At 37.7% G+C, this 12,312-nt stretch overlaps 1 protein-coding gene across 13 annotated transcripts in view; it reads right to left on the reverse strand.

Moving 5' to 3' along the window:
* Positions 1-287: 287 nt before the first annotated feature.
* The window catches only part of LOC125240919, a 76,214-nt gene continuing 64,189 nt past the window's right edge, over positions 288-12,312 (reverse strand). For 12 of the 13 annotated variants that reach the window (XM_048149113.1, XM_048149111.1, XM_048149106.1 and 9 more), the window contains 6 exons: positions 9,159-9,248; positions 5,834-5,979; positions 5,255-5,389; positions 4,216-4,501; positions 1,297-1,463; positions 288-1,105 (listed from right to left, as the gene is read on the reverse strand). In XM_048149113.1, the coding sequence (XP_048005070.1) occupies positions 965-1,105; positions 1,297-1,463; positions 4,216-4,501; positions 5,255-5,389; positions 5,834-5,979; positions 9,159-9,248 (965 nt within the window). In that variant the 3' untranslated portion in view covers positions 288-964. The remainder of the gene's footprint in view (positions 1,106-1,296; positions 1,464-4,215; positions 4,502-5,254; positions 5,390-5,833; positions 5,980-9,158; positions 9,249-12,312) is intronic. The other variant, XM_048149109.1, reaches the window with a different exon arrangement.

A 12,312-nucleotide genomic window follows, 5' to 3' on the forward strand; every position in this document is an offset into this window, starting at 1 on the left:
AATTAAAGAGAGACAATCTTTGTACTAAACTAAACTTGTAATTAATAAGTACACGCAGTGTGAGACTTGGTCGCCAACATTGTTCCGTGATGGATACTATTTGTGATGTGTCGGATTACATTATTTGTGATACGAGCTGCTTCATGTAGCATGAGAATCGTACTTAGGTATATAACGAATAACACATATGGACATTTGACATAAATAAGGACGACACAATACATGAGATTCCAATTGTTTGAAATTGTAAAATTGTTATATAGTAGAATAGATATTCATTAGATTAGATTACCTGTAACATTTACTTATTAAGAGTAGGCAGACATGAAGCGGCCGGATTACTGTATTTTTGATTAATGGCATTGTGAAGTGGCATTCTCGAGACACAGTTTTATATTGGCCTAAAGGTTGTGAGGGTGGTGGATGAATGTTAGCCCTTTATTTAGGCGCAACCCATGTGTAAACGTAATTCGTCGATATGAATGACTCAACGACTGTCCCCGAAAAGGATCATTTAAAACATTATCTACTTTTCGATTGGTGTTGAAGATTAACAATTCTAAGCTCGGCTACGCCCTTTGTGCTTCTATAAATAGATGTGTCTGAGTTATTTACGCAGCTATGTTTAACTGGGTCCCAACTTCATCAAAAAAGTCGTTTACGAGTCCAAATACAGTATCATTTTGCAATAGGCGATTGTAATCACGTAAAATCTTTTTAGTCAGCCTATTTTTCCCTAAGATTAACCTACGTGGTTATAATTAAAACTAAAATGTGATGTATACTGAAGTCTCTGCATATCGTATAGACAGCACGGTCTATTCACTTGTTCACGTATACAATCTCCTGCTGAAGTAAGTATCGACGCTTAACGATTCACCCGTATAATTTGCACGCATACCGAGTCCACGCTTGTCAGACATGTGTGCAGGTCCGCCTGGAGAGGGGAGCCTCGTCGCCATGGCTACGCGGCGGGCTGCAGGCGCGCGAGCACGCACTCCATGGCCGCGTCCACGTTGTCGAACACGGGGATGCCCTCGCGCTTCGCCAGGTCCGACAGGTACGTCCGCCCTCGGTTGTAGTCCTGCACGGCTACTTTGCTGTACTGTAATGGAAAATGTCAACAATATTACTCACTTTACGCACATTTACAAATAATTAACTTATATACATGACACACACGCCAAGGTGACGAGAGCAAGTTAGTATCGAATATATTGTAACAGCCAAAGCTCTCAATATATATGTAGTAGTAATATGATAGTACGTATACCGGACCAATATACAAGTGTTTACCGGATGCGTGGCGGCCGGGTCCATGGGCTGCACGATGAGCACGGTCTTGGAGGTCTGCAGGCCCATGTAGTGCGCCGCCAGCACCATGGTCGCGAAGCACGGCGCCTCCGCGCTGATCGAGAACACGAGCACGCGCGACCCCAGCAACTGGTCCTCGTCGAACGTTCCTGCACCAAAACAATCCATCAATAAGGTTATCGATGACATTGAAACTAAGTTCTAATTCAGCGCTGACCAAATAGCGTTGTGCCGTTCCCAAATTTTTCCTGAGAACAGAGAAATCTATCGGAAATTTCCGGAAACGTTCTCTGAGCTGAAACTTTCTGTCGTAAACTAGACGAATTCTTATGTTAATCGTTAGTAAGAAAATTCAGACAAACACCATAGGAACTAGAAGGCAAATACTTTGTAATTTTCCTGAAAATATTAAAGAGATATAATTCAAATAATCATTGATTAAAAACCTCAAACACGTTATTTGAAGCAAAGGATGTAAATTAAACAAAATTAAATATTGTGTTACTAGCCAGAGAGAACGTTCGCGAGAAAGTTGACATTTTCTGGAAAATTCTTAGGTAAGGAATTCTCAAAAACGAGAACATTCTCATCAACACATCACTATGTCCGAGACGTCCGAGTCAAGCGACAAGCATTCCAATTCGACCGCAAACGGATCAGCCAGTATGAGGCAATCACATATAAACGCACAGATGTAGTGCAAAAAGATTTGCACTAAATCTGTGCATATATATGCATGGGTGCCGAGAGATGGCTGTCTATGCACTGTTACACATTTTACTTTGACAGTAACTCTCTATAATACTCAATCCTCTTTGCAAATATGAACGTTTCCGGAAAAATACGAAGGAAACCCTTTTTGCACTACATCTGCACAGCGTCGAGCGGGGTATAATTTTACGTTTTAAATCTTAATTGCTTATTAGTATCACATTTATACTTTGTGCGCAGGACTACTGTAGTCGTAGCAAAATAACACAACCTGCCAGGTCAATTCAACAATCAATGATCATTTCTAAATTTAGATTTGAATAGACCGTAATTACGCACAACCATTTCAACCCACAAGCAGCTATCAATATATGTCAACAACAACTGTTGTTTGTGACAGCAATTTTGTTTTATAGATATAGGTGATTACACTGGGTGCCCGTACTGAGGCCAGTTACAGTTTGTACTTTTGTTGTACGCATTGGGTCAGGCCCTTCAGAGTAAGAAAAACATACAATTATAAAAAAAGGGATAATTTTAAAGACACCTTCCGTTGTATATCTATTTTGATAAGTCGCAATAGAGAGATAACTAGTTGGAAATCATGAACTATGGGATAGGACTATGAGTCACACACCATGGCATTCATTACAGTTCATGTTTTCCGTCCATTTTCCTCATTAGTAAGCAGTGATGATGACACCATCATTTTCCATTATTTTTTCCCACTTTATGAGCAAATTGGCCGATGATACCAACCTTTTACGTGACTCAAGGACTAGAACCTACAAATTATGATCATTAAACATTTAAATTTGAACTAATTGACGTTCATTAAAATATAAGTAATTATTTATGATCGGATTAATATAACAATACCTAAATAAATTGTAACAAAAATTAACAATTTTCATATAACTGAACATAAGTAGACGTAGCGGACAGTGTTGACTGCCCTTACCTCTCTCACTGCTATTCCAATTAGTGTTGTGTTGTTTTAAATGTAAGATTTTTCTGTATATGATAATTATTTACTTTGTAAGTTCTACTGAAAACATTTGTAGCTATGTTTCACAGAACTAAATCAAGATAGAAGGAAAAAGTGTATCTACTTCGCGTGCGGAAAAGTTAAATAGCGAGCAACATTGTTCGCCGCGCAACGTCGAACTCACGTCGAACTTAAGAATAGTGGTGCACCACGGAACTATATCGTCATGTATGCTGCGATTTCCTTATTCGATTTAAATCGATTTTGCGAAGCAGTGGAAATTATAATTATGTTTTTATATTGTTATGAAACTATACATATAAAGTACGAGTGAAAAGTAAATTCAACTTTAAAATAGGTTACAGTTACGGTATTAACGTTGAATTTGTGGTTGGCAGAAAAACAAATACAAACATAATACGCTCTATATTTATTATGAATAAAAATAACTCTAAAAATGTGTTAATGGTTAATTATATTTATATATTACTAAAAGTTGTAACAAATAACATGAGGATAATGAAGTGAGTACATGGTCGATTTTCTTAAAAATATTACGAAATATTAACTAGTATTAATACCTACCTACTAAAATCTTTGTTCCTGGCCTTAGGCAAATTATATACCTACTAGTGAATTGTTTGTCATCACACGAATACAGGTATATACTTATACTCGTGCGTCATAGGTTTACTGTTAACGAAATAGTAATATTTTTCATTCGTTCACAACAAGGATGATTTATAGAGGATTGACAATGTGCATACTAAGCATAGTACCTCCATTTGTTAGCGCATCTATTAAATACTATCATAACTACACTGATGTCATCATCAATCATTTAAGAGTTGGACTCTTGTCGGTGGAGCAACTTCCACGCGTGCCGGTCTTCTGCCTTCCTTTTGACTTCCTGATACTACACTGATGAGGCCTACAAATTTCTTTTTTGCAAAATGTGAATTGACGAGATATCATGATATTAAAATAAATAAATACTTGTTTTTATAATAAATTAAAAACACGCAAAATTTTTTGTTGAAAATATACCTAATTTTTGCCACTTCCAGGCTGCGAAACAGAGTCATCTAGTTTTATCCATAAATGGCCCATACATTTCAGGGGTACACTTTTTTGTATGAGGTTGTCAGTGCGGGCATATATCGTACTTGGTTCACAAGTTTCACAACATTGTTGAGGCTTACCTTTGAAGGGTTGCGGCGTGACGTCATCGGTGACGTTGTAAAAGTCGCTGGCGCTGAGGCGGTCCTGGGCGGGTGCGGAGGCAGCGTCCGCGTCGCGCGCGCGCAGCGTCACCTCCTCGGGCTCGGGCGTCATGGGCCGCGGCTTCTTGTCGCGCCGGGGCGACTCTGGGTGCGCGGGCGCCGAGCGGCGCGCCGGCGCAGAGTACATGCGCGCGTAGTCGTTCGGCCGCGGCATTATGTACGTGTAGCCCTCGCGGCGAAGCGTCTCGTCGGGCCGGGTGCCGGACTGTCATACATAATAATACTTAGTTAAACGATCCTCCACAATTAAGGGCTATATGCGTCGACTACAGTCAACAGACACATAAACTGCAGAAACATCATGCAGCAGAGGTATATGAAACTAAACTCAACCAGACCTAAATGTCCTAAGAGCAAGGAGGACTTTCACTTTAAAATTAAGATAAATATTACTACTTTTCTGTCCAAAACATTGCATTATAAAACTTAAAGTTGAATGTGTTACATTATGGATTGTGAGTCACATGAAAACATTGCCTCCGGCGGAGAATTGTAAACGTGAACGAACGGAAGTTGTATCACACCTACAATCTTCAATGGTCTAAAATAAAATATGAGTAGTGTAATAGTAAACGACTGTACATATGACGTTGCCAGAAACAATTTTTCTATTTATAAGCATTACAGGGCTACCGATTCCTATTGTTTACTTATTTAAAAGAGTACTAAATACAACGGGTTTTGGTCTTCTGATGTTAATAAAATTATAACTAATTTTATGAAAAAGCACGCAAGTACTTTATAAAAAAAAGATATTTTCCCATATGTCTTATACATTTTTTGACACGTTATCTCTCATTACCCGATAAAGTGTCCTGTTATACCTATTACACGAAGCAGCAGTATTAACTAAACATCTACATCTACGTATAAACGAGTCCCCAACGCACCCAGGTTCATTACCGAGTCCCCAGTTCACTTGGGTTCACTTTTATCTCATGTATACTGGCACACATACCGGGAAGGTCCCGCCGAGGTACACGTCGTAGGCGGGCGCGCCCAGCATGGCCGGCAGCCCCTCCAACCGCCGCTCCGTACCGGGCGTCAGCACAGAGTCCCCAGCGCTCTCGGGTTCACTTCTGTTCCCGCCGTTCTGTCAAAAAACGATATAGGACTTAATTTTTAACAAGCAGGAACGTCTGCTAACGATTCTAAACATTTTTATATTAAAGGAGAAAAATTAAAAAATTACGCTTCCGGCGGGACTTGAACCCGCATCTTCTGCAGTCCGTGCAGGAATCGGACTTTTTTATTATTTTTTTAACTGGTCAACTTTCTAATCGGCTACAATTGAGAACCAAAGTACTCGTCAAAACATGTAGAAACTTGGTTGATTACAAAGTGCCTATGGCCACCATCCAGCTCCATTGCATTGTCATAAAATTTATAGGGTTCAATTTTATTGTGATGCACAATTGCTGGCACGCTTATGTCTATTTACTTGTCGGTGCTCCTAACTGGCCGGGGCTTGACCCCTGCCTCGGCACTGATTGTGTAAGCATTGTGTTCTCAATGGTGAAAGTTCCAAATGTCATACCTTGGGTATGAGGAGAGGTAGTTTCCGGCCGCAGGAGCGTAGTCTCGCGTTGTGCACGCGCAGGCCGGCGGGCGGCGTGCTCTCCGCGCCGCGCTCCGCCTCCGCGCCCGCCGTCGCTCCCGCCTCCTCTCGGCCATTCCGACTCTCTGTGAACAACATCTTACTTATAGACCTCGTATAATAGTTTTTAAAAACTAGGGCCAAAAACCACTATTAACAGAAACATCAACGTCACGCAGCAGAGGTCTATGGAACTTCCAATATACAATATAACGAACGCTATAACGGTGACAGGAAGCTGGGTGCAACCGACCAATGATTTTTTGCCTAGGGCGTGAAAACCATAGATAGCATCTTTGAATAAAAATCTCGTGCAAACTAATAAAGAATCGACACTTGTAGTCCTGTAGTGTTACTTTTAGCTTCTGGATTAATTAATGTAAAAATCGTTGTTAAATATGTATAGGTTTCTTGCTAAGTTATAAACTCGGTGTGATAAAAGCACATCAGCATCACACAGTGAAGTAGTGACTAACATCAAATGTTTCCTTTCGTTCAAGGCTGATCCGCATGCACATTTTAAGTGATATTAAAAAGGAATTATTGAAGTATAATAGAAATATAATAAAAACACACTTAGGGCCAGTTGCATCAATCACATTTGACAGACACATCATCGTCACGCAGCAGACGTATATGGAACTTCCCATACAATAAAATTTAACGAACGCTTTAACGGTGACAGACGGTTTGATGCAACCGGCCCTTAGAATCGTAGACAGCGTAATAGTGGCAGAAGCGCAAATAACGTATGCGGAATGAAATCTAGACAAAGTTTTGATATCGTACAGAGTAAATAAATAAACTAAAATAATGTATAAATGCCAGATTAAAGTTTACATATCTGTCATTTAAACTGGTAAGTTTCATGAGTATTGGATTCCTTTTCTCGAAATGATGGTCAATCGAGAAGGACGACCTAGCGAAACTGTTTGTATTATAATTTCTACATACCAATTTTCTGTGACCGAATGCAAAAGCCCGAGGAAAGTTTTGTAGGAAGGGTTAGAAGCTAACAGTCAATTTATAATATTTTTGCGTCCTTTTTCTTTACAAAAACTACCGCAACAAAGCGTGGTTCAAGAAAACATTACAGCATTGGCAAGTTTTCTGGGAGAGATTTGATTAAAAGAAATGTCGGCCCCCTAAGGCACAAAATCTTACAGAGAGCTCGAGACAGCATTCGAATGGGGCAGCGAAAGTGATAAAATTATCTTGAAGACATGAGTATCGATACACATTCAAAAAAAGTTAGACCTATAGTCTTCAAAAATAAAATAAAAAACTTTGAAAATGCTGCTACGCCGTTAAGTCAAAAAATGAAAAAAACAGCTGTTTTTGCATTTCTGGGTTTATGAATGACTAATAATATGTCGAATAAATGGAATTTCATGACTAGAAAACTATTATTTTGAGAACACTAATGATCCTACGGACAAGAATGTGAAAAATGTCGAGCATACGAAGCTTCTTTAAAAAGTTATCACATGGAAGATAAATTTGGACCTTAAAAAATGCTAACATTGGTTTTGTCGACACCGATGGACATAAAGTATCACAAGTTCTGTTAGAAGCTTCACATTGGCGAAAACTAACTCTTTTATTTATCGATATTCAATACATAATTAAAATCACGAAAGATATCAAAAATAAACTATGTTATATTAATTTTATAAGACATTGAATTTTGTCCAGATTTCATTCCGCATACGTTAATTAAACATGTTTCACATGTATGAAGCCTAACCTAAAATAAACTAACAATTAAACATGTTGAAGTGAACATTTCCCTTTTATCAGAAGTAAACGGATTTCAACATCCTGAACTTCCAAAATACTGCTGTGACAAGTAGTCTCTTAGTATGTATTCTAGCCGATTTGACTGACAGTCCCTTCTATTCCTAATATCAATAATAAAGACAACAAACAAATAATATACATAAAAATGAGAAAGATGCTACATAATTATAGATTGGCTTATTTTTTATCTATTTATTTATTTAAACTTTATTGCACAATTGGAAAAAAAAGTACAAATGGCGGATTATGTTATTTTTAAGTAGAATATTACCTCTAGATGATGAACGATAAAGAAGCTGTCCATAAACGTGATTTATGAAGGCATGAGTATTAAATAACGTTACATTACAAGCTCTATGTCGTAATCGTAAGTTACAGAGAACTCTGCGTGTACTTTTCAATGAAACGTGTGGACTGAACGATAAGATAAGCTGGTGTACCTAACTATTAATATTGAAATTGAATCACTACGCGAGTCTAGGAGTTACAAGTACGTGTTAGATTAAATATCTGTCAAACATGGGGTATGTAATGTTTAAAACATGTTTTTTTTAAATACGATATGTCAGTTTTAAGAACACAAAAGATATAGAAGTACACACTTATGATAATACAACATCCTGATACAATTTAGTTGATAACTTACAAAAAATATCCATGTCGCCAATAACATGAACAAAATGAATATAAAATCATATTACGTTTTTCGACACTTCATGTCGATATTAATATCATTTGAAAGTACAGATATAGTGCGAAAAGGGTTCCCTTCGTATTTTTCCAGAAACGTTCGTATTTGTCATGCTAGTTCAGTCAATGTCAGTACATCTTGTACTGAGACTGACTGAAATAGCATGACACGTTCGTAGGTTTCCGTAACAATACGAAGGAAAATCTTTTCGCACTACATCTGTACATACACGTGGAAACTTTAACTCAATCGTTTTATAAAGTAAGTTTGATGAACCAAACGTAACATAAAAGGGTAAAGGGTGTCACGTTGGAAACTATGTAATAGGTTAAGATACAATGTGACAAGCAATAAAGAGTATGAGAACACACTCTTATGAGACTGTCTCTCGGCGTTTCAAAACCTGCACATAACAGCAATGGAATTACCTATCTATTTGACTGTTTCCCATAAGGAAATTAGCAAATTAAATAAAACATAAAGCTTTGCGATACGGTCATATAACTCTGCTTGCCAAAACAATAAAATTAACGTTGGATTTAGTGTCTCCTGGCTTAAAAATAAGTTGGTGTGTTCAAATACGAAATTCCGATCAAAGCACGATGAGTTTAAATCGTCAAAGCGTGTAGGTAATATGCGGAGCAAATTAAATGAAATCCAACTAATTTGCAAAACATCAGGTGTCTCTGAATGAGATATATGATGCTAATGTTAGATAATGTAATTAAATGTCTGAGTGAAGAAGCAAAAGCGTGGTGTACAGCGTACACGCACCGGCTAGCGGTGAGAACCTGTCGCAGAAGGAACGGAAGGCGCGCCGCAGGCGAGCGGCCACCCCCTCCGCCCGCGGCGACTGCCTGGGCCCTTTAAACAAACAATGCTAGTCACTGCCAATCTCCCTAAAGGGTTCCAATGTTTCAGCAAAGGATAAATGATAGTACCGTACAGAAAGGATACTTCCCACAAAACCGAAGTTAGACAGCTGGGACGAAAGGTGTCAATTTCTAATGCATGGCAATATCCCTTTAGACGCTAAGGGACGTTAAGTTGTATCAATCCTTATATTGCTAGGTAGCATAACGAGTAGAACGGAGGTGGATCCGCCTTATCAGGACAGCGTCCGACTGGTTTTTAGCGGGTTATGCGGGATTTTCCCAATAATTAATGCGAAATAGACATGCCTACAAACACAATTACGTGTCTCATATTCATCATTTTAAACGGCCCATTACATCATAACGTCGTCCTAATCATATCATATACGACACATATATTGTTTTTATATTGAACTATCAGAGATCATGAGAAATAGGTAGCTATTATAGACTAATGAGACAATAAAGATAGGTCAGCAGTAATGATCTAACATGATATTTGCTCACCGGTGCGTTGGTGACGTAGCACCCGTGAGAATACCGCTTGGGAATGAGCTAAGCCATGCATCACGACTGAGTTCTCGGAACGTCGCGGCAGTAGTCACAATATGATGGTATTTCGTAATATTTATATAGGTACCATTGAGACGTTCATTATTACATTTATTAGGTATCCATGGTGTTTGAGCATGTTTTATTATTATTATGTCTCATACTCTTGTGTTATGTTATAATAAAGTTTTACTCCGCCTTGTTAACTTCTACTTTTTGTATTTACTTAACGCAAAGGAAATAACAATATTTAGGTACTCTGTCATGAATTTCTTTATTGCAATTGGTCGCATGACTGTGATTTATACATGTCCGTAACCGGGATGAAATGATACTTACACAAAATATTGATGTAGGTAATACACAGAACTTGACAGTACGTTATAAACACAGTTGTTTATTTGCATTTTGTTTGTTTTTCTCAACTTCTAGGTATCACTTACTGCATCATCTACTCGTATCACTTGTTTATTTACGTTGTCTCTATGGATAAAGAATAAAGATAAACTGTTTCGCAAATATAACCTAACCGTATAATAAAGTCTAGCATCTCATTCTAATACGAAAAAGTCCTAATTATAATCCAATCTTCTCCCTAAGACCGTAAATGCCTGGATATACAGACGCTGAATTGTATTTTACGTGTGAAGATGAATGACATCACGTTGGCTATCAGGAGGGCGATTATAACAAGAAGTGTCACATGAAGCCGGTGGGAGCCCTGCCGTTTCACAGTGATAGACCACCCAGGTCGCGAGACGAAACGCGATTGTCAGCTGGCTACATCTACTTAATTCCTTCAAACGATAGCTCAGCTAAATGTTAGAACGATAGGTGTGGTTTATATAAGTCCCTTTTAAACAGCTTACGCGTATGGAAAGTGACATTGATCCGCAGGATAACCTGGACAACGTGGTAGGTACGGTTAAATAGTATTGGGAGAGAGGAATTTATCAAAGGTTTCAACTTAAGACACTGACGAGTATACCTATCGTGACGAATCGATGTCCCAACGAGAGTTAATTTTGTACGGGATTATGTCACGATAAATATTTGAGGATAATAATTTTAATTATATTATAATATTAATAAATATTTTATGTTTTTTTTAATCAAACTTAATCGAATGGAAGTGTTAAAAACACTGAACGCGTATTCCAAATACAGTTTATTTGGGCACATGTCTATGACAAACTTGAAAATTAAAGTTTTATTGACGTAGGTTTATATAGGTACGGTAATCAGGTTATAATTATGTCCATCAAGTCCTGTTTATGGGCAAGAATGAAATAAAATCAATAGGAATGTCTACTTACTCTCTATAATATATACATGAACAGTTAACTACAACCAAGTTATACTGCGTGGGATCAATGAATACTTGCCGTCATGACGTCACTTATCCGCCAGTAGTACATATTTAGACACAATTACGAGTAGGTATATCATTATACCCGTATGTAAAGTGTGGATATTTTTATTCGTTTAAATCCTAGGTGAGGGATATCGTTCGCTAGATCTTTCAAACAAAATAGGGGTCATGATAAACCATATTAAATCACGAAAAAGTGCTTGTTTTAAATGAAAATTATAGCGAAATTATCGGTTACGTCGTTAGCCTTTCTTAGTATTAAACTGCTGCTGCGTACTTAATCCCTTTTGGGTATTGTTTCTATAATTCAAAAGATTGTCTGTCGTGCGTGGCGGAGGTTTAATTACGGAACCCTATATTGACCCAGCCTGATGTAGACAGTGTTTTGATTTGTTTTGGTTTCAATTTTGATACTTGATACAATAAAATGAATATCATTGTTCTCAGTCAACGAATAATCGCCGCTTCACAAGTAAATATAAGTAGATTAACCCCTGGAACGCCGTTGTCAAAAATTTGCTACTGAATTAATAACTTTCAATCTGTTAACTACAGTTTAAATCGCTTCAGACAGATCTGGAACAAGGCGCTTGCACCCTTTTATCAACACAATAAAATCAAGTCGTTGTAAAGTAACTTTAATGTTCAGAAAGAAAGGATTAGGTGTAAAATCAGTTTTCTTCCTAACGCCTTTGTCAGATTTTATCTATTCCGGCAATATTCCATTTTCACACATGAGAGTGGAGTTACCTTGTGGCACGTCTCTAGCGCCATTTACGGCGTATTACGATTACTATCAAATCTTATCGTATTTAAGATAAAACAGTGCTACCAAATGCACACAGAGATACAATATTACAAAATAGTATCTTTAACATTGCGCAGTCAAATCAAACTTATCTTGGAGTTGATTGCGAGGAATTTCTGATAGGTTGGAATTATCAAGAAAATTAGCACGTACTATTAATATGAGAAAGTTAATCAGTCGTTTTGTATACTGTAGGTACCTATAGTCTAAATCACTCTCACCTGGACATATATTATATGTATAATAGTTGTTTCTCGAACTGATTAAATACATTATTTACATAGATAAGAGCGTGGTAGTCACAATGAAATTTTTCCACGA

The sequence above is a fragment of the Leguminivora glycinivorella genome, chromosome Z (genome assembly GCF_023078275.1).
Source record: "Leguminivora glycinivorella isolate SPB_JAAS2020 chromosome Z, LegGlyc_1.1, whole genome shotgun sequence".
NCBI lineage: Eukaryota > Metazoa > Arthropoda > Insecta > Lepidoptera > Tortricidae > Leguminivora > Leguminivora glycinivorella.